Genomic DNA, 21,793 nt, shown 5'->3' on the forward strand with positions numbered 1-21,793 from the left:
CAAAATAGTCAGACCAAATCCCACGCCCCCCAACCATGTGAGACTAGATACCATAGAGAGAGAGAGAGGGGGGGGGAGAGAGAGAATGCCTCTGTGCGTGTTCCCACCTGGTTGAGGTAGTAGTATGTCTCTGCTCCTTGCAGGTACACCTCCTGTTTGTCCCAGTCATTCATGCCGGCAAGCAGCTCATAGAACACATGGAAGTTCCTCTCCTCCCTCGCCTACGCGGAGCCAAGGAATCAGTGAAGCCCGGAGATGAACGCCCATTTAGATTCCAACCGGACGTATCACCATGCTGGTATCACTCCACCCAAATCACACACGGCAAAGCTACTGTGTATACTACACATTAGCTTAAAAAAAAGAGCTGTGAGATAAAGGAATGTAATATTTATATTGTTATGTGAGGCAAGTGATGTATATTTTAGCATTAAGATATACAGTGGGTCCAATTATCTTTGTTGTGAAATGACACATTTTTCTTGCAGACAAAATGCCTTGTGTTGCTGTATCATAAAAATACATTATATCATACTTATTAACTCCTCAAAATGCTCTTCTTGCAGTGAAGGAGGGAAAGATACACCCAATAAATATCTTATCACCTCGTCGATCATCAAAATAAAATATATATATATTTTACAGTATCGATGTGCGACATCTCTCCAGCTCTGCTCCACTCTCTCACCTGAAAGACCACCCTGGACTTCTCCAGGAGGTATTTGGACAGCGAGGTCCCCACGACAACCCCCCTGTCAGGCACCGACACAAGGCAGGACGGCGTTTGTAAAAACAGCACATTAAAACTATTACCACCATGAAAACCACAAGTACCATAACTATGACCCACGGTAAAGAGGACCACGATTACCACCTAGGGCAGTGTGTATCTTAAACCCAAGGCACAGCAAATAATCATTATCATTCCCTAAATGATTATGGGCCCAGCCCATAATCATTTAGGGAATGATTATGAAAAATGTCACACACTTTATCACCAGGATATTATGTTTACAAAGTCATCAGCAATTTTCACAATATTTCACACAGAGCGGACAAAAAAAACTATTGCATGAATACAGTTAAACAAATGTCAGTTGAATTATTTGTTAAATAAGAAAGGTAGCAAAAGTAGAAAACCATTTAGCATTACGTGGAGCAATGAATCTTAAATAGTCCCAGTCACTTAGGTATTAAATCCCACAACATGTCACGGCACACTGGTTGGAAACCACTGGGGTAGGAAATCTAATTATTGGAATGGTTGCTGGAAATCAAATCATTGGAAAATGTGCAGCGAGTCAAATAAAGTCCATTTTTATTAGTCTAGCTCTTAATCACATTTCCACCCTCAAACGGCTTTATAGACCATCGTTTATTACACCCCCATAACCCTAGTCCCCTGAAGGGATAAACTCACTTTATTATCAAGGAAGAAACCCTGAGAAGGAACACAAAGTGGGGATCCCTCCTTCCAGGGAGGGTGAGTGGATGTTGGGTGAGTGGATGTTAGGTGAGTAGTTGTTAGGTGATTCACTGGAGGACATGGAGGTGTAGAGAGTGGAGCTGAGCAGACTCACTAGAGGATGTGGAGGTGTAGAGAGTGGAGGTGTAGAGAGTGGATGTGAGTAGTTTCACTGGAGGATGTGAATGGGTTGAGAGTGGAGGTAAGTAGAATCACTGGAGGATGTGAATGTGTAGAGAGTGGAGGCAGTGTGAGTGACTGGAGGATGTGGATGTGTTGAGTGTGAATGTGAGCCGACTCACTGGAGGATGTGGATATGAAGGTACTTGCCGAAGCGGCTGGAGTTGTTGTTCAGGATGGTCTTGGCATTTCCAAAACTTTCCAGGATGGGAAGCACCTCCGTGGGCTAGAGGGAAAACCCAGGTGCCCAGTGGTGGAAGTGGAGTGAAAATAAGGGTTAAAGAAGACATACTGTATTATACTATAAGCTGTGTAACACCATGCTTAATCTTCCTAAAATCAATAATCTGTCATTTTGGCGTGACGTTGTTGTGTTTGAAACTACCATAGGTATTGATAAGCCTAGGTGACATGTATATTTACATTTATTCTGTATTTTACATTACTAAAAATCACTCATCAACTAGAAAATCCAACAACAAATGCCATGATTTCTTTCTTATTTACAAGCTCTATAGGGGCACGCGAATGTCTCTCAGGAAGGACATCTGATGGTGTCGTTGTGTACGCGTTATAAGGTCATACCTGGCGGAGGTTGTCGTACATGCCCTGGTACATGGAGCACAGGTAGTGGATTATCAGCTTGGTGGCTTCTGTCTTCCCCGAACCACTCTGGCCACTGCAGAGAGAGAGAGAGAGAGAGAGAGAGAGAGAGAGAGAGAGAGGGAGAGAGAGGGAGAGGAGAGAGAGAGAGAGAGAGAGAGAGAGAGAGAGAGAGAGAGAGAGAGTGAGAGTGTGAGAGAGAGAGAGAGAGAAAAAGAAAGCGATAGAGAGAAAGAGAAAGAGAGTGAGAGTGAGAGTGTGAGAGAGAGAGAGAGAGAGTGTGTGAGTGAGTGAGTGAGTGAGAGAAAGAAAAAGAAAGAGAGTGAGAGAGAGAGAGAGAGAGAGAGAGAGAGAGAGAGAGAGAGAGAGCGAGAGCAAGGCACAAATTCCCACAAGTCTCAGAGGCCTAAGGATGCTTTCAGAGAAATGTAACCACAACGGGCAGTATTTTGGATCCGAATGCCTCATAGTCTGCACATTTGGATTTGTGTCATGCATATATTGATGTGCATGTAGTCAGGCCAGTGCTGGAGCTCCTATAGTGTCCTATACCTGATGACGATGCACTGCTCCTGGGCTGTGCACTGTGAGTGTGTGAAGGCAGCCTCTGCTATGGCGTACACATGACTACAGCAGAGGAGGACAGACACACACACAGCACACATGATGGGAGAAACACAATGACAATAAATTATCAATGCACTACTAAGCAATACAAGCTACAAGTAAATACATACATACAAGTATGTTTGTTGACGGCAACTTTTCCCCCACTGGCTGTGGGGAGTCAGTTCCCCAATGACTTAAGTGAGTCATTTTTTTTTTTTTACATTACAGCGTTTAGGGTTTTTATTTACCTCATTAAAATAAATAGTATTGACACTGCAATCAAAGTTTCATTCTTCAACATAACCAAAAACTGTCTACATGATCACAAATAAATACAGAAATGACAAAAAAAACCTGGAGGTTCTCCGAACCAGCGCCCTTAATTTTTCGGCGGCTTAACAGAATAGAGAACTAAACATCTCCATTGTACAAACACGAACATCCAAAGGCTTGAATGTGAGGAATCTCCTCCCTGTCTCCGAGCGGGGGGGGGGGGGGCACCTACGGGGGGTTGCGGTGCTTCTCCTTGGCCTGGTACTGCAGGCGGGCGTCCTCTGTGTAGATATGGAGCGGCCTGAAGGGGTTCACCGAGATCAGCATGTCGCCTATGTACGTCTGAGAGACACAAGGACCAGGTCAAGTCAAACTTTATTTTTTTTTTGATGTCTTACTGAGCGCATCACAGGGTGCTCCACACAGGGGATAACAACAGCAATCAAAATCTAAAATATGTTTAATGCTAAACACGAAGAAGGAAGGACTGAGATGCGTTTTATGTATTGAGACGGTGAAGCAGAACTGTTGCCGAATAACAGAGCCTTGGGATGAACATTTCACTCTTGATGAGCTTCTGTGTGTGTGTGTGTGTGTGTGTGTGTGTGTGTGTGTGTGTGTGTGTGTGTGTGTGTGTGTGTGTGTGTGTGTGTGTGTGTGTGTGTGTGTGTGTGTGTGTGTGTGTGTGTGTGTGCGTGACAACTAGCGGGAAGGAGACTGAAGACACGTACGTAGATGCAGTCTCGATGAAACCTCTTCTTCAGGTTCAGGAGCACGGAGCTCTCACACACTTCGCTGTGGAAACGAAACACAACGCTGCAAATGACCGGTATATCCATCCAATCCTGTGTGTGTATGTGTGTGTGTGTGTGTGTTTGACCGTCTTTGTGTGTGTGTGTGTGTGTGTGTGTGTGTGTGTGTGTGTGTGTGTGTGTGTTTGACCATCTTTGTGTGTGTGTGTGTGTGTGTGTGTGTGTGTGTGTGTATGTGTATTTGACCGTCTTTGTGTGTGCATGTGCGTGTGCGTGTGTGTTTGACCGTCTTTGTGTGCGTGTGTGTGTGTGTGTGTGTGTGTGTGTGTGTGTGTGCGTGCGAACATCTGTGATTGTGTGCGAATGTGCAACTCACTCAAGCTGCGCGAGGTCCTCCACCTCATCCACCTCTACCGCTTGTTCACTGCCTGCCATCACCACCTGACGGAAACACACAAAGCATTTATTCTACCAGGTACAGGATTTGACCCTTGACCTTGTTAACTGTACCTGGGCCTCTGCCCACCCCTTGCCTTTTTGTCTCGCTAGCTAATATTGACAAGACATGTCCGATTAAAGGTGCTGTCAATTGTGAAGAGAGAGCGGAAAAGAGCAGAAGAAGAGAGAAAGATTTTGAGACAAACCCCCCGTCCCCCCGTCCCCTCTCTTCGTCACTGCCATTGAGAAGTGGCGAGGAAATGCACCTGTGACCTGTGACAGGTTAGATTGATTCCCTGAACCAATCAGGGAAGAGATGCCCTGATTGGTCAACGAGAACAGAGATATACAGCTCCGAAATCCTACCTACAGCACCTTTAACGTTCCTCAAAAGGTACAGCACACTTTATAAATATTATGTTATATATATATATATATAATTTATTTTATTTTTTTCTTGTAATGCTGGATGACTGGTATTATTCTACTCATATCCTCCTGGGTGCACGGTCCTCTTCCGACTGCAGTAACCTATCTCTCCCCGCCGAGATAGAGCAGTCTGACAGCTGATCCAGCACAACCTCATAGCGCCATGATCAACGAACATTGTGGCCGATTGTCGCGTTGTAAAGAAGCAAATAAATAAACCAGGAGCAGTCTTTTGTGCCAGGGGACATCGGCGACGAAGGAGAGCAGATGTGCGGAAGCAGTGACGGTCGTCACCCGTGCCAAAGATTTATCGGCCTGATTAGAAGACAAGCTTGGCTCTGCTTGGGTGATCAGGAGATACATTAGCGGTTTTGCGTTTGTGTGCTCGTGACTCACCGTGATAGCATCAGTGGTGGTGTTATTTATCAATCAGGTATCAGCGTTCCCCCCCCCCAAGCTAAGCTAGACGTCTCAATGAGATTTCATGTGATCTCTCCGTACCTGGGTGCTGTTGAGTCGGCTCTCCAGCATGTCCTGGGCCGGGTCTTCCGACTCCCAGGGGCCCCTGCCGTTGTGTGCCGGCACCGTCAGGGCCCGCCCTTGGTCCTCGTCGTAGATCGTCCGCTTGGTCAGCTTCTCCACCGTCTGGTGGGGCAGAAGGTTCTCCCCCCGCAGCCAGTCCTGGTCCGGGGACAACCAGACAACCACCACACAGAGGAAATCAGTCTTGGGCAGATCCGTAAAAAATGATCAATCATTTCAAATGTGAATGTGACTGAAGACAACATGATTATTGATTTTTTTACTCATTAAAGGTGACATATTATACCATGCCGTTTTGAAAATCACAAGTGGGCGTGTCCACCTAGATGATGTATGCTGGATATGTCAGTCTACCAGCCTACCCAGTAGACCGTAGCAAACGTTGCTCATCTATCCATCACACATCTAGGTCGACACACAAACTTGTGATGTCAGAAACGGCACATTTTCAAAACGGCTTGTAACGGCCAATCACACTCACACCCGGTGGTGTAATATGTCACCTTTAAGTCTTACCTGAGGGTCTCCGCTCATCTGCGCGCACCCGGCCCAGTGGATCTCCGGCTGGCCGGTGGCATACGTGGCCTCGTCGTCACACATCAACTGGGCCACCTCCCGATCTGCCTCCTCCTCATAGGTGGATCCCGCCCCCATCCTCCCCGTCCCTCCGCTCTGAAGCACAGCCTCAGCTGCTGTGGCCCTGGGCCCCCTGGTCGCCGCCTCCCTCTCTGGGTCGGGCCCTCGAGGCCGGGCCGGTCCCAAGGCAGGAGAGCCCCCCCCCAAGAGGGACGTCTTGGTCAGGTTGAGATGGCGGGTTCCCAGTTTCCCTCGGGCCGCCTGGAGGATGCTGACACCGTCTTGATTTGCCACGGTGGCCTGGCTGCTCCTGGCGTGGACGTCAGACGATCCCTCGGGTGCTGAGGGAGCCGCGGTCGCTCTGACACCCGAGTCGGTGGCCCCTTCGACGGACTCTCCGCCGGCCGTCGGTCCTCCTAACACGGGCTTCTTCTTGATGCACTTCAAGAGGCTGAGGTCAGGTTTTACCGGCAGCACGAGACGGGCTCCGGGCTTAGGAGGTTTTGGGGTTGAAGGCGTGGCAGAGGCTGGTGTCATGGTGCTGTTGGTAGGGGCAGAGGCCAGCGGTACCGCTTTGGCAAGTCCAGGTTTGTTGATCCTGGGGAGAACCACGGCATACTTGGCCTCCAGCTCTTTGTCTCCTGCAGGAAACGCCTCGTCCACTCCTTCCCCAGCCTGTCCCTGAGGAACGGCTTTCTCTGTGGATCTCCGGTCCTTCCCATCGCTCCTGCTCCTCATACTGGACAGGTTGGTTTTACTTGCCATTCTCATGGCCATCCTGTGCTTAAGGATGTTGCTCTTTCTAGTCCCGCCGTCCTTCGGTTTGAGGGCACGGAGGGTGATCCAGTTGGAGATGCTGATGACTTTGCACCAAGGAACCATTTTTGTCTTCATTGAGAAGTTTTTGGGCAATTTCTTATTGATCCAGCCAGACACTCGACGAAGAGTGGCCACGCCTCTCCTTCGGGCCAGCAAGCGTTCATTGGGCGTGTTTGACTCACCTTCTGAAGCCTCCTCATTGGGATTCACCAAGGGATCCCCCGCCTCCCCCTTTCGCCCCTCTTTTGCCGCTTTGGACAGGAGGTTGGTCCTGAGGCTTTTGCTTTTGGCTTTGAGAATGATCAACTGGCTTCGGTTTTTGGTGGCCGACAATAAGGTTGGAGTGGCCTCCTCCTCTTCCTCATCTTCATCTTCTCCTTCATCAGGGTCTGTGTCTGAGGCAACAGTCACCTGTTTGATGTGCTTTGTTTTGTTGGCCAGGCGAAGGAGCTGTGCTTTACTTCTAGCCTTTTCAGTTTTAGTTGGACCTTCCGGTGGCTCGACCTTCTCTGGCTCCGCACTGACCCCCGGCTTCTTGTTCTTCTTTTTATTCTTCTTCTCCTCCTTTGCCTTTTGTTTGGCTTCCTTCTCCGCCCTCTGCTTCTCCGCCTTGACCCGGGCCTTCTCAGCCTTCTCCGCCTGCTTATCCGCCTTTGTCTTCATCCTGCCTCTCTGTCGCTGCGGAGGTTCAGGGGCCCGCTGCGTCTGTCGGCGTCCGCCGCGTACTGCGCCTGTTCCAGCGGTTCCTCTTTCAGGCGTGTGGCCCTTCCTTATCTCCTCTCCTCCGCTGCTGTCGCTGGTGGCCGCCTCAGACTCTTGGACCTCCTCTGCATGGTCTTCTTCGTCGGGTTCCTCCTCTGTGGCGCCCTTCGTCTCCTCTCCCTCCGTCGGCTCTTTATCGGATTCCTCCTCTTCCGCGGGCGTCCCCTCCGTGTCTCTCTTCAGGTCCTTCGGTGAATCGGACACCTCGGCCTCCTCGTCGCCGCTGCTCTCGCTGGTCCCCTGCGTCTCCGCCGGCTCTTCGTTACTGCCTGGCCCCTCCTCCTCCTCCTCCTCCTTCTCCTCCTGCTCCTCATCTTTGCTATCCTCCTCTTCCCTCTCTGACTCTGAACTTCTGACACTGTCGGATTCATCGTCTTCGGAATCGGATGACTGTTTTCTGACATTCTTGGAAGGGGGCCCGACCTTTCTCTTGACCGCCTTTGGAGATGCTGGGAGTTTACCGGCTTTATTTGCCCTTCCTTTAGTTATGACCTGAGACTCACCTTTTTTTTTTACCCGCCGTTTCACAGCTCTGCCGCCGTTCACAGACCTATTCCCAGAGTCTGCTGGTCGTTTTGTGTCTTGTGCTTTACCCCTCTTTTGAACGTCTTTATTAGTCCTACCCTTTGCGTTGCTTCCACGTGTCTTTCCTCTCTCCGGCGTTGGCGACTCACCTTTATGTTTGTGTTTACCGTTTGGCATTGGAGGCGTTAGCTGGGTCGTCTTGGATTCTGAGTTCTTCTCGTTTTTCTGCTGTTTGGTTTCTGGTTTTACCTCCTCGGCCTTCTGCTTTTTGTCCACAGTTTGGCCTTTTGACTTGAGGGGAGGCATGGTTGTTCATTTTTCTTTTATATTTGGAAATACTTGGGTAATCTTGTTAGCACCTGTAAAATAAAGCCATGCATCATGATGAATATTTACAGAATATCATCAAAATATATTTTACTGGATCCAAGAAGAATCCAATGAGTAATAATAGGATTTTTTTTGGTTCTGATAGTCAGCATTTAGACTTTCACATGCAAGTTTCAAGTTTCATAAGCTTCAGTTTCAAATACTTTTACGTTAAGTATTTTTTTGGTTATGTTAGGTAAATACTGGACAGCACTCATTTGCAAAAACGTGACCAGTTGTCCAATCATGTCTCATGAGGTAAAAAAAACGAACATTCAAAACGCCTCAACTATGCAAACCAGTTGCAGAGCAACATTCAAACAGACAAAGAGGTGGTTGTTTCCATAAAGCCCATGTTTCCATACCGGATGAAAACGACTCCTCCTACAGCCCCCTGATGGCTCTATCTGTAGGGCAAATCTTTCTACAAGTCTACCTGAAGGTAGCTGTATAGCCCTCAGGCTCCAGGGGGTGGGGGGGGTTGGGGGGGTCAAACGCTGAAATATAGCTTACCTGGCCTCCCAGGTGAAACGCAGGAACGCTGGTCGTGGGAGGGAGGGAGGGGGGGCTGAACAGCTCTTTCCTGTACTCCAGTGCAGGTGTCACTGACACACACGCACATAAACGCTGGCTTATGAAGAGCCAGGGCGGCATGGTGGATGAGTGGGCGCCTTCACCCCACCCACTTAATTTATACGGGTCGATGCACACAGACGCATACAATGCTTGTGTGCAGGGTTCAAACACACACACACGTGTATAATTGCAATGCCCACTGCAAAGGTGAACGTGTATGCACAAGAACACACACACACAAAATTTCACACACACACACACACACACACACACACACACACACACACACACACACACACACACACACACACACACACACACACACACACACACACACACACACACACACACACACACACACACACACACACCACACAAAGTGCCTTTTCAATAATTGAACTGCAGTTGGCAGGTCATAGTGGCCCGCAGCTTTTCATATGGGCAGCTGCTTAGTAGCTGTTAGGAAAGGTGAGAGGCGCCGGGTGGAGGGGTTGACAATAGGTGCTGAAACGAGAGCGAGGGAGAGGGAGTAAGCGCCTAAGCCAGAGCTGGTTGCCTTGCCTCCTGTAGAACCAGGTGTGTGTGTGTGTGTGTGTGTGTGTGTGTGTGTTGGAATGTCTGAGAAGTTTCTAATTTCCAACCAAGTCTTGTACGTCTCTCCACAGTTTAATTAACTTCTCTAACAGGGAGGTTATAACTCCATCAGGCACGCTGAAGAAACAAGATCCCCCGTTCCACTCCCAATCCTCTGGTTAGAGATGGAATGGGCAAGTGGTGGTGGTGGTGAGAAGAGTGATATTCCAGGTCTGGTCTCTCCTCGAACCCGGGAGGAGAGGAGAGGACTTTGCTGTGGACCCCGGCTCCTACAACCAGGGAGGACTCTGCTGTGCACCCCGGCTCCTACAACCAGGGAGGAGAGGGAGGACTCTGCTGCGGAGCCTGAGGCCTCTAGGAGGGAGGACTCTGTTGTGGAGCCAGGCTCCTCTAGGAGGGGAGGGAGGGAGGGAGGACTCTGTTGTGGAGCCAGGCTCCTCTAGGAGGGGAGGGAGGGAGGGAGGACTCTGTTGTGGAGCCCGGCTCCTCTAGGAGGGGAGGGAGGGAGGGAGGGAGGGCTCTGCTGTGGAGCTTCTCCAGTCCAGCTCCTCTGGGAGAGCTCAGGTTGCAGCAGGCCACAGTATGCCGAAGGCAATTAGTGGACAAAGCGTCCCGCTCCATAATGGAGGGTCAAAACTCTTGGCAGTGCTTGTATGACAAACGATACTCGCTTTACCCCCACTTCAGGGCATAAAGACGGTCTGGAAGTAGCAGAGCTCCTCAAAGACCTAGCAGAACGCAAGCCAGGCCAGGCAGCATAGTTTCACAGTTTTAAACGGACCGGCCAATTCAAATGACATGCTTTTGGGTTCTCATATTCCTCGTGCGGCGAGACATGAAATCAGGGGAAACTGTTGTTTCAGTTGGTTTCATGGAAGTGACCGTACGTTTATGTAATTTACATGGAAATATTGATATTAAACCGTATTTTCCCCATTATGATGCAAGGTTCACGACTAGCTAAACCAAATGTGAAACCCCCCCCCCCCGTATTAAATGATGTTATGCAACGCTCATATTGAAATGACGACAACCAAACAATTCTTGTGAAAAAACATGTAATAATTATCCAGCAGAAAACTGTAGTGTGAAGTTACAAATCAAAGTCATTTAAAAAACAAAACAAAAAAACAAAAATTAGGGATTTTGGACTTAATCATTCACTACAAAAATATATTCTAGGCCACGTAATGCTAAAATTCCCAGCATCTTTTTGTTTAGAGAGAGTACCAAAATATTTCCTTGTGAGTTTAGACTAAATAGCAGCCAAGCCCTTGTTAAAATAGACCCACTGCTCAACACAGTTACAGATCCATATACATATATATTAAAACATTTCACTACAATATCTTAAAATTACATTCCTAAATTACATTATTCATTACGGGCATAAAAACGATTTACATACAAATATTAAAAGCCCCATAAAAAGTTTGTTTTCCCTACAAAACAAAACAAAAACAAAAAACAAGAATGGCCGCACGTTTCCGGCCAACCTGATTGGATGAGTACCTGCGGCAGGTTACAGCTCGATGGAATGGGTAACGCGATTGGACGGGAAAAAGTAGGCGGGCTGCAAGTGATCCAATGAAAAGCTTGTAAGATGCCAGATTGATTCTGGTCATTTCCGTGACTTAATAAAACAAAAAACAAAAAAACCCCAAAACATGAGAACAATAAAATCATCTTCTGTGTCGTTTTATGTGCCACATCCTCTTTTGATTTCTCTTTCATTTTTCTTTTTTTTTTTTTTACTTTGGGGACATCATTTTCCTTTCCCTTGAATTACGCGCGTCGATCTGGAAGATTTAGTCTGTCATCACAATATCAAAAACTACTATCCAAAATAGGCACAAAAATAATCATCGTCGTCATCGTGGCCTTGCGTCGCTCCATCCGTGTGGGTGGGTGGGCGGGTGGGTGGGTGGGGAGGGTTGAGATTGTGATGGTGGAGGGTGGGGGGGGGGGGGGTCAGGGTGGGGGGGTCCAGCAGGACTGTGCAGCATGTGGCAAGTGATTGATTGAATGATTGATTGAATGATTGGCAAACCAGTTCCACGGGAGAAACGGGAACCGACAAAGGCTGGTGGTGGTGTCAGGCTGACGGGGGGGCATTATGGTGGCGGAGGAGGAGGTGGTGGTGTTGTGGCAGTTGGAGCAGCCTGCTTCTGTTTGAACAGCCAATCATAAGGCTTGTGCTTTAAGGGACTTTATGGTCGGAGGGGGGTCAGTCGGCGGATTACAGCGTCTTACTTTATTGTCCTCATCAGGGAAGCAAGGGTACAAAGTTCAGTGTGTGTGTGTGTGTGTGTGTGTGTGTGTGTGTGTGTGTGTGTGTGTGTGTGTGTGTGTGTGTGTGTGTGTGTGTGTGTGTGTGTGTGTGTGTGTGTGTGTGTGTTTATAGGGAAGGGTGGGGTTGCAGTGTCTGGTCTCTAGGCACAAGGCGGTGGTCCCCTCCCCTGCTCCGTCCTGATTGGCCGACAGGGGCTTGCCCAGAGAGGGGTCCGTAGTCCTGGAGGGAAGACGGACCACGGCCGTCTGGTGGTGGTGGTCCCTGGGGGAGGGGCTGCGGGTCACGAGTCGCTGGGTCAGTAGTGGTAGTAGTAGTACTAGGACTAGCGGCGGGGCTAGCCGTACTAGGACTAGTTGTAGTAGTATCATCGTTGGTCCAGAGGAGCGTCAGGAGGCCGGGGCTCCGGGCGCTAGCTCGGTCTAAGGGGGGGAGGGGAGGGACAAACAGAACGTTTGGCTTAGAAGGATTGAACACACCTGAATGGAAACCAGTGAGATTAAAAGACTTATATTACACGTTTGTTTATTCGTATGGGCGTTTTTTTGTGCCTTAATGGAGAGGGAGAAGAGAGAGACAGGAATGCGGGTTGGAGGAAGGAAATCGCCAAACTTACGTGGGCTCTCCTTCTAGTGACTTCTGGATCTCCTGGAGGACCTCTGAGGAGACAGGAGAGCATCATTGGGACTGGCTCGCTGGGCCAGGGCTTACAGGGCAGGCGTTAGAACGGTGAACGGTGTGTGGATCATGCAGGCGGGCGGTTGAAAACACTGTTCATGTTCATATATATAGATATCTAGAACTGTATCTATACATATCATGTTTGTTAACACAGGTGGCGTCATGAGAACTAAAAGGATGGCAGCATAGGACAACGCGGTCATGTGACAGCCAGCGGCAGGGAGCGGCGAGGCGTCGACACAGCGCATGTGTGTGTGTGTGTGTGAGGTTCAAACATCAAGTACATCGCTGCGCTCGGTCCGGTACTACTCACGCTCATCATTCAGCAGAGCGTGTTCCATAACGCTCCTAGCAGTGCTCTCTGGAATCACACAGGCAGCAAGCACATCAGTACACACACACACACACACACGGCCACGGACAAGACACGCGCAGGCAGGTAGATGGTTAAGGGTGTGTGTGTGTGTGTGTTAACAAACATACACAGACACAAACGCTCAACAATAAATCATGACATTTGACAACAATGCAGTATTATTGGGAGGGACACGGAGAACACAAGCACGGAGGGAGCAGCTGCAGGGTAGCGTGTGCGTTTAGTGCATGAACGCATCACACTTAGTACGTTATTTGGGGATCGATGGTTGGCTGGTGCCTTGCGGTTGTGATGCTTTATTACCTGCGTCCGTGTCGTCTCTCCTGGCGCTTCTGGAATGACAGGATGAGGTGGATGAGCATCGGAGGACAAATGGGCGAGAAAGAGAGAAAGAGAAAGGGAGAGAGAGTACGTGCGTGCGTGCGTGTGCGCTTTTGTGCGTGCGTGTGTGCGTGCTTGTGTGTGCGCGTGCTTGTGTGTGTGCGTGCTTGTGTGTGTGCACTTGTGTGCTTGTGTGTGTACCCATTGTCGGCGGAGGCTCCGTCGGGCGCGGCTCGGCGCTTGCTGGAGGCGGTGGCGTCGGCGGGGACCTCCACCAGCGAGCGGGGCTCCACCACGTTGCGCGCCGACAGAGAGAAGCGCTCGAACTCGGAGGGCGAGATCAGGTAGAAGCCTGCGGGGGGGGGGGGGGATTACACGGACCATAGCGTGAGTTGTGCACGGCTCCGGCCCAGGAGTTCAATTTCAATTCAATTTTATTTGTAAAGCCCTTAAATCCTCATTACCGTCACACAGGGCTGAACAGGCCAAGTATTCATGACAGCCCCCTGAGCCAATGCCCGAGAGGGCAAGGGAAAACTCCCCTTAATTAACGAAGGAGAAGAGTGGGGATCCCTCCTTCCAGGGACGGCCAGGAGTGCCGTGGGTGCGGTAATTGACATGCATACATATACATTTATAGGCAAGACTTTGTGTGTGTGTGTCAACGCATGACTGTGATCAAACCTAGGCGTTGGAATAGCTTTTCTCCTAGAAATACCAAAAGGGTGAGTAAACCCCCCCACTGTTTCAACAGAAGAACTTCCCCCCAAGGAGACGGAAACCAAATAACAATCAGAGGCCATAAAAAAAAGTACGTAATGCTATTAAAAAAAAAGGGACCTGTTGGGATTTCATGGAGACAGGTGCAGGGCGGGGACAAACATAGTCAGAACCCACGTCACACACCCCTTGAGGCGGTGTGCGAAGCCGACGGAAAATGACCACGATGGAGAAGAGTTTCAGCCGCAGGCAGCAGACTTATTGAGTTGTACCGAGAATTACCCCAAACGTCATTTAGTGAAAAATAACAAATGTGAAAACCCAAACAGACCAGCCTTCAACTGAATGAACGCGGTTCGGGGGGGGTTGTGATTTGGGGTAAAGTGATTTGGGGTTAAAAGGTGACATATTACACCACCAGGTGTGAGCGTGATTATCCGTTACAAGCCGCTTTGAAAATCGGCCTCTTCTGACATCACAAGTGGGCATGTCCACCTAGATGTGTGCTGGATAGATCAGTCCACCAGCCTACCCAGTGGACCGTAGCAAACGTTGCTCATCTATCCGTCACACATCTAGGTGGACACGCCCACTTGTGATGTCAGAAGAGGCCGATTTTAATAATAAATAATAATTCATTTATTTTGTATAGCGCTTTTCAATGACCCAAAGACGCTTACCATTCACACACACTGACGGAAGCGTGGCTGCCATTCAGCGCCTACGGCCCCTCCGACCGCCACCTCAAACATACAGCAGTCAGACACATTCACACGAGGCTAGGTGGGAGAAGGTGTCTTTGCCCAATGACACAACGACCATGACACAAGTGGCAAGGGCCGGGATCGAACCGCCGACCATTGGCCAACCGGCTCTACCACCTGAGCCACGGTCGCCCCCGATTTTCGATTTTCAAAGCGGCTTGTAACGGCTAATCACACTCACACCTGGTGGTACGATAGGTCACCTTTCACACACCCTTCACCACAACAACAGCAGCAGGAGCGCCGTGTGTACGTGCGTGTGTGCGTGCGTGCGTCCTACCCTGGCCGTGCTTGGTGAACACGCAGGACGCGATGCCGCTCACGTCCTCCCGCCGGATGCAGGGGTGCTGCACCTGCATCTTGATGGAGGGCAGCGACACCACGTTGAGGTCGCCCTGGTTGGTCAGCACCACCAGGCCGCTCTCGCCCGCATCGGCGGCGCGGCAGCTGCCGAACCAGGCCACGCCCACCCGCCGCACGCGCGAGCCGTCCAGCGCCGTCAGCTTCAGCTTCATCTTGGCGCTCACCTTGGGCAGCGTGAAGATCTGCGCGCACGCACGCGCACACGCACACGATTATTCAGTGCTATTTCATAAGTGTGTGCACTGGTGTGTTTGTGCGTGCTGGTGTGTGCGTGGGCATTGGTGTGCGCTAGTGTGTGTGTGCTGGTGTGTGTGTGTGTGTGTGTGCGCTGGTGTGTGCGTGGGCATTGGTGTGCGCTAGTGTGTGGGCATTGGTGTGCGCTAGTGTGTGTGTGTGTGTGTGTGTGTGTGTGTGTGTGTGTGTGTGTGTGTGTGTGTGTGTGTGTGTGTGTGTGTGTGTGTGTGTGTGTGTGTGTGTGTGTGTGTGTGCGCGCACTGGTGTGTATGTGCGCGCTGGTGTTTATGCGCGTCTGTCTACCTTGAACTGCTCCTCGGAGACGACCAGCAGCTGGTGGGAGGCCTGCATGTCGGGGGAGCGGGCCAGGTCGTGGGCCACCTCCAGGGGCTCGGGGAGGGGGGCGCCGTGGCCGTCCAGGACCACGATGGCCACCACCGGGGCCCGGTGCATCAGCTGGATCTCCTTGGCTGGGAGGGGGGGGGGGAAAGAAAGACAGACAGACAGACAGACAGACAGACAGACAAGGGGAAGAGAAGGATGGTGCAAAATGGAATAAGAATATGACGAAGAAGACTGACAATAGTTATGAAAGTCAACCATTGTTTGATGAATAATCAAATTACTGTCATAAATATTTTGGCCTGTTAAGCCCTTTGAGACGGCAATGGTGACTAAGCGCTATACAAACACAATTTAGTTGAGCAGACAATTTTGTGTCCACATTCAATGTCTCTTAACTACTGCTTTTTATAGTCTGTCATGTTTCAATAAATCCTACAAATTGCAGTTTTTTAGTCACCCAAGCAGTGCCGCACTTTTGGTAAGCCCTGGATGTTTTAAACCTATAAGCGGACGGACCGGGGGTTTGACCTGGGGGGAACCACCGTACGTCCTGCCTCCAGCCCCGGGCCGGCCCGGTGCAGTTCTTACCGGGGTGTGCGGTGATGGGTTCGTCGGCGCGGTGCTCCACCGATGGCAGGCGGATCATGTACGCGAACACCGAGCCCCCGTTGGTCCCCGCCCATAACGAGGCACTGTTGTGAGAGCCTGAGATAAGGAGGGACAAGGTGAACACTTCAACAGACTGAATAGTCAAGGACTACAGCACCAGGAAAAACAAGCTTGTCGCTCTTTATAATCGACTTATTAGTGGGCCAGTTAAAAAGGATTGAGTGATGCACACTTAAAGTGAACTGCACACTTAATTATGCACTATATCCCATGATACATAGCGGATATAGTCATCATTGTGATTAATCTAATGTCGGCCACATAATTAGTCTCTGACTACCCTGCCTCACTGGTTCCCCAAGTAGTTGACTATAAAGTAGGGCTGCTCGATTATGGAAAAAAAAAAAAAAAAAATCATAGTCGCGATTATTTTGGTCAGTATTGAAATCACGATTATTCAAACAATTGCTTTTGAGTTTTAAAACATGACGCATTTACTCATTACGCATTTCTCTCCCCAAAAAACACTTACTTGTTAATGAGAACTTTGAAATTTCCCCTTTCCCCCTAACTCAATTATATTAGGTTGGAGATCGGAATCAAAATCACAATCAAAATGTGCTGAACTGCACAGCCCTCCTATAACGTGTCCACTGTAGAGAGAACGAGGGAACGGGGGCTCGGACTCACTGTCCGACAGGAAGGTGTCGGCGAAGTAGAGCGTCCGCACGAGGCCGGTGAACGAGTCGTCGGAGGAGCGCGCCTCGATCTTCCGCTGGACCGGCGCCAGCTCCATCTCCGCCAGCTCCGCCTCCAGCCGGGCGTTGGCCTCCTGGAGCTAAGAGGGACCGCACGGGAACGTTAGGAAGACCGCACGGGAACGTTAGGAAGACCGCCGCACGAACACGACGATGAGATTAAGAGGCAACGTCGCAAAAAACATTGTTGTTTAAACTGTTTAAACCTTGTTATTTATTTCATTACCTACCATTACCATTCATTTTTCATTACCTCAGGAACCCTGCACATTGGCACGTTTATACTTAAAGTCATATTTATTTTTTAATGCACAAGTCACCTACAAACGGACAGTTACATGTATATAGTATGTTTATCTTATTCTAATCGTTTATTATATTTTATTTCAAATTGGTAAATTTATTTGTACATATACACACTCTTGTTTTCGCACTGTACTGCTGGTCACTGGTGAATTTCTCCTAAGGGGGATTAATAAAGGACTATCTATCTATCCATCTATTCAATTTGATGAACGTCATATTTGGCGTTTTCGCTTCCGTTTCGGATTGAGGTCGGGTAAAAAAAACAAAACGAAAAACCTGAAGAATCCCGCTTTTTGTTTTCCAGTGAAAAAGCAGAATGATGAAAGCGGTGCCGTTACCTTGGCGGCGTTGTTGACGTGGTGTTTCCGGAGGGAGACGCGGCTGCGGCGGATCCTCCGGAAGGACTGGCGCAGGGACTTCTTGATGCTCTTCACCCGCGACAGAGGGCCCTCCATGGCCAGCTGGTCGCTGGGGTTCAGGGTGCACCTGCACACCGCAGCACGGGGGGGAGAGACATTAGTCTGGGTTAACCGCAAGGTTGCTGGTTCGATCCCCTGCTCCTCCTAGCTGAGTGTCGTCGTGGTGTCCCTGAGCGAGACGCCCTCACCCTAATTGTTCCTGACGAGCTGGCTGTCGCCTTGTGTGTTTGACTCCGCCGTCGGTGTGTGAATGTGTGCATGAATGGGTGAATGTCAGTCAACACTGTAAAGCACTTTGGATAAAAGCGCTATATGAATGAGGACCATTTACCATTTAGCAGGACAAGAGGAGATTCAAATGGACACAAGATAAAGTCACAAGCACTTTGAGATATTTGCATAAACAGAAAATATTTATTTTTGCTACATAGTTCATATTTGTGTTTTCGAATTCACAATTAGAGACTTTGCCAAGACATTTTAGGCTTGTATTACCCAACATTGAAGGGCCACGCTTAACTATATCCCAATATAAGAAGGTACTGCTTAATTTGTGCGTTGTGAACAAAATTGTGGTCTCGCAACATCTAATAGTGGAAGCATCGTCGGATAGGTTCACAATATCTGCCGAACGCAAAAACATGGGCTCTCATCTCAACATAACCTAGCCGTAAAACGCACTGGGAAGACCCAGCGACACGGCAGCAGCAGCACGGCTGACATGACGCAAGACGGCCCCTACACGGACCCTTTTACAGCCTACGTCAGCAAACGACTCAAACCCCACCTGTTCAGAGTTCACCTAGACTCTACATAGCCATTCAGTCCCTTATTTGTCTGTTGCACTATTGTTTGTTGTACGTCCTGGCACTTGATGAACACACTTAATACAGGTTGTATTCATTCATTGTGTAGCATGTACTTAATTGTGCTGTGTATGCATGTTGTGTAACATGTACTTAGCATCTGCAGTGGCTGGCTATCACTGCTGTATACAGGGGAATGGGGTCAGCCTGGCGATTGTTAGTGCTTGGCACTTGGTTCTATGAACGTCTTTACTGTACCGACGGCGATATATTGTTTCACTTCTTATGACAAATGTACTTATTGTAAGTCGCTTTGGATAAAAGTGTCTGTAAGAGCCAAATTCATGATTTCATGTGTTATAATAATTTAGTTAAGTGTTAAAAATGCAATAGTTAAGATAAATAATTTCATTGTGATTTGAAAGAATATGTAGGCAAAATTAATAATTTACTGATGTGTTAATGAAAACGTTAGATAAAATGTTAATTGAAAACCTATCAGGATGTAAGCTTCCAATCAGAGAGCAGCGCGTCAGCGTAATATAAACTAATGGGACTTCAGCTCAGATTGAATTCAGAAACGTTGGAAGCAACATAGTTTTTTGACCGTGTAGACAAGTGAATTGTGAACACGTGAACAACTTTATCAGTAAACACTTTTTGAAGATCATCTTGCCTCACTCACGTTTCAATTACTAGTTGTTAAGACAGAATTCAAATTGTGGTACAGAAGACTTTAAACGAAACAGCGTGCCACTACAGCGTCTGCTAAACGCCCTGAATGTAAAACGCAGTAAAAGTACTACCACTTACTTGACCAGCACGGAGTTCCTCTGCTGGTAGTCGTACAGGCCGAAGCCGTGACTGGTGCCGAAGGCCACCATCTTCCACTCCGAGTGCAGCGTGAGCGCGGTGACCACGGCGGGCGGCTGGCACTGCACCAGGGCGAAGGGCTGGAACCCCGGGGGGAACAGCACCGGCTCCTCCCGCACGTCCAGCCTCGTGTGGCCCTGAGCGGGGGGGGGGGGGGGGGGTGAGGCGTGGAGAGTGAGACGTGGAGAGTGAAGGGGTCGGCTCGGCAGAAATGTTGGGAAATGTAGGCACGCTAAAAGGTAAGCTTAGGTTAGCTTAAGGAGCTACATTTTGTTATTTTTTTAAATGGCATTTAAGCGCTGGTTACACTTCTACAACTGCGTAATGCACTATCCAACTGCGTAACCACGGAGACCCCTCGAGCCCTCATAGTTCTCCGTGTTTACGTTGGGATAGTAGTCAAACCGGAAAAGTAATTCCGGAAATGATGTTTTTAGAGGACCAATCGCAGCCCTCGCCGTCTCCGTTGTCGCTTGACGGAGTGACGGACACTTAAAAAATATTTCATGCAGCCGGAGACGACGGAGAGGGCTCTCCGTAACCGACGTACAGAACTTCACGCAGGAGTGAAAATTAGGTTTAAGTTAAACTCCAAACAGATTTTCCCACAGAGCATTTCAGCGGACGGGTGGCTGTCCGCTGTAGTTGAGTGAAATGCTCTGTGGGAAAGTCTGTTTGGAGTTTAACTGCTGCCTCTGTGTGTGAGACCACATGCTCATTTTCCTGGCTCATTTCTGACCAATCAGGACATCTCTTTTCTGATTGGTTAAGGGAGGGAGGGGGATTTTTTTGGGGGGGGTGTTTTATATTTTTCTAAATCTTGCCATTTGGCTCACCCTCTTTACCTACTTACCTACAGCAGCTTTAACTTGTGTTGGTCTACGTTTGACACAGTGGTTTGAGTGTCAGGTTCTATGCCTATGAAGTTGGACGGGCCACCCCACTCAGCCCACTGTCCCAGTTTGAGGCTAACCAGAATGCGGCATGAATTTGCACAGTCAATCCAACCGTGACCAAATTGTGCTCATAGAAGCAAAACACAAATTTACCAATTTCACACACGTTGAAATTCTTTCGGTTTTTCCGTTAGCGTTCTCTAGGACAAGCTCTGGGTATACAATCTGTGCCGTCAGACATGTCACAACATGAGGGACTCAAACTTTAAATAATAGCTTTTTTCAGTGCAGTTCCCGACACTGAATTACCGCGTTGATCGCCCCGGATCAAGCCTTAAATTACACAGCGGGATGACCGGTTCAGTTCCCCCAACCCGCGAGCATTGAGGACTAGGATGGAACCGGGACTGCTGCCCGATGGGGCGCGTACCATTAAGGCACGGTCCTGATCACAGCGAGCCGGGTTTGAATCCTCACCGTGGTCATTTGCTGCATGTCCTCCCCTCCCCCATCTCCCGTAACCTTCCCGTCTTTCTCACTTTATCATAAAGCATAAAAAAAAAATGCATAAATAAATCTTTCGAGATTGCTGCCTGGTGCATAGGCTTCCTTACCTTCCAGCGGAAGCCCTCCTGACCCTGCAGTAGGTCAACGATCTTGGCCTCAACCGTCTGCTCTGCTGCCTCATCGTTGAGCTCCAGCACCAGGATCTGGGGTGGGGGGGTGGGGTGGGGAGAGACGGCCCACGTCAGAAACACCGACCAGCACACCCACAGCAGGTCAAGCACGGTGCCGTAGCAACGGACCAAGGGAAAGGTAAACAACAACACACGAAGCAAATATGCCTCGATATGTACAGTGGATAAACTGTGGATGTTTGCACAGGGCAGGGCGCCGAAAAAACAGCAGGGCATTTCCCCGGCCACGATTGCGGCGATTTTCTCTTCAAGGGGAACCGCCACGCTCGGCCGTGCCCTAACGTCAACATCAGTTTCCGCGGAAACACAATTCAAGGAAAAAGTTGGACCGTTGCCATCATCAATCAGATGCTCGCTCCCCATTGGGTCTGAATCCCAAAAAAAAAAAAGACCCCCAACGGAGGTCCGACTTTCTCGTTGGACGTTGCCGGACCTTGATTCTTTCACAGCCCCGCGTAATGGTAAAGCGGTACTGGGCTTTACGTATCGGGGACCAGAGGACCAGAGGCCCGGGGGTAGGGGGGGGGGGGAAGTTACCTGTCCTGCGGTGCCGGCTACTGTCAGGTAGCCGCTGTATTTACACAGGTGGATCTTCTGGACGCCCAGCCGAGGGTCATCACTGTAGGGGTCGAAGCAGCCCACCTGGCGGGAGGGAGGGAGGGAGGACAGCAGCGTGACGATGAGGAGAGCAGGAGAGAATAGGATGTTTGTGTGTTATGTTATGTGCGATATTTTAAAAATGTGACACGATTTTTTATAAACACTCCCATCTTACACATCTTTCATTCTAAGCAGTACATTTTAGTAACCAGATCCACAAT

The 21,793-nt window shown here is 49.3% G+C and overlaps 2 protein-coding genes across 4 annotated transcripts in view; both read right to left on the minus strand.

Moving 5' to 3' along the window:
• The window catches only part of myo15b (myosin XVB), a 41,511-nt gene extending 35,589 nt beyond the window's left edge, over positions 1 to 5,922 (minus strand). Inside the window, exons 1-10 of the mRNA XM_084485536.1 lie at positions 5,809 to 5,922; positions 5,251 to 5,430; positions 4,259 to 4,323; positions 3,862 to 3,925; positions 3,363 to 3,472; positions 2,801 to 2,875; positions 2,231 to 2,324; positions 1,768 to 1,871; positions 689 to 752; positions 108 to 221 (exon numbers count right to left, since the gene is read on the minus strand). Of these exons, the coding sequence (XP_084341662.1) occupies positions 108 to 221; positions 689 to 752; positions 1,768 to 1,871; positions 2,231 to 2,324; positions 2,801 to 2,875; positions 3,363 to 3,472; positions 3,862 to 3,925; positions 4,259 to 4,323; positions 5,251 to 5,430; positions 5,809 to 5,892 (954 nt within the window). The 5' untranslated portion in view covers positions 5,893 to 5,922. The remainder of the gene's footprint in view (positions 1 to 107; positions 222 to 688; positions 753 to 1,767; positions 1,872 to 2,230; positions 2,325 to 2,800; positions 2,876 to 3,362; positions 3,473 to 3,861; positions 3,926 to 4,258; positions 4,324 to 5,250; positions 5,431 to 5,808) is intronic.
• A 4,640-nt stretch (positions 5,923 to 10,562) lies between these two features.
• The window catches only part of llgl2 (LLGL scribble cell polarity complex component 2), a 28,590-nt gene continuing 17,359 nt past the window's right edge, over positions 10,563 to 21,793 (minus strand). Inside the window, exons 14-26 of one of the 3 annotated variants that reach the window (XM_084485886.1) lie at positions 21,510 to 21,614; positions 20,889 to 20,984; positions 19,319 to 19,515; positions 17,619 to 17,766; positions 16,907 to 17,054; positions 16,196 to 16,312; positions 15,566 to 15,732; positions 14,946 to 15,210; positions 13,383 to 13,533; positions 13,164 to 13,192; positions 12,798 to 12,845; positions 12,420 to 12,462; positions 10,563 to 12,225 (exon numbers count right to left, since the gene is read on the minus strand). In XM_084485886.1, the coding sequence (XP_084342012.1) occupies positions 12,216 to 12,225; positions 12,420 to 12,462; positions 12,798 to 12,845; positions 13,164 to 13,192; positions 13,383 to 13,533; positions 14,946 to 15,210; positions 15,566 to 15,732; positions 16,196 to 16,312; positions 16,907 to 17,054; positions 17,619 to 17,766; positions 19,319 to 19,515; positions 20,889 to 20,984; positions 21,510 to 21,614 (1,524 nt within the window). In that variant the 3' untranslated portion in view covers positions 10,563 to 12,215. The remainder of the gene's footprint in view (positions 12,226 to 12,419; positions 12,463 to 12,797; positions 12,846 to 13,163; positions 13,193 to 13,382; positions 13,534 to 14,945; positions 15,211 to 15,565; positions 15,733 to 16,195; positions 16,313 to 16,906; positions 17,055 to 17,618; positions 17,767 to 19,318; positions 19,516 to 20,888; positions 20,985 to 21,509; positions 21,615 to 21,793) is intronic. The other 2 variants (XM_084485887.1, XM_084485888.1) reach the window with 2 other exon arrangements.

This window comes from Micromesistius poutassou (assembly GCF_964030765.1).
Source record: "Micromesistius poutassou genome assembly, chromosome: 21".
Taxonomy (NCBI): Eukaryota; Metazoa; Chordata; class Actinopteri; order Gadiformes; family Gadidae; genus Micromesistius; species Micromesistius poutassou.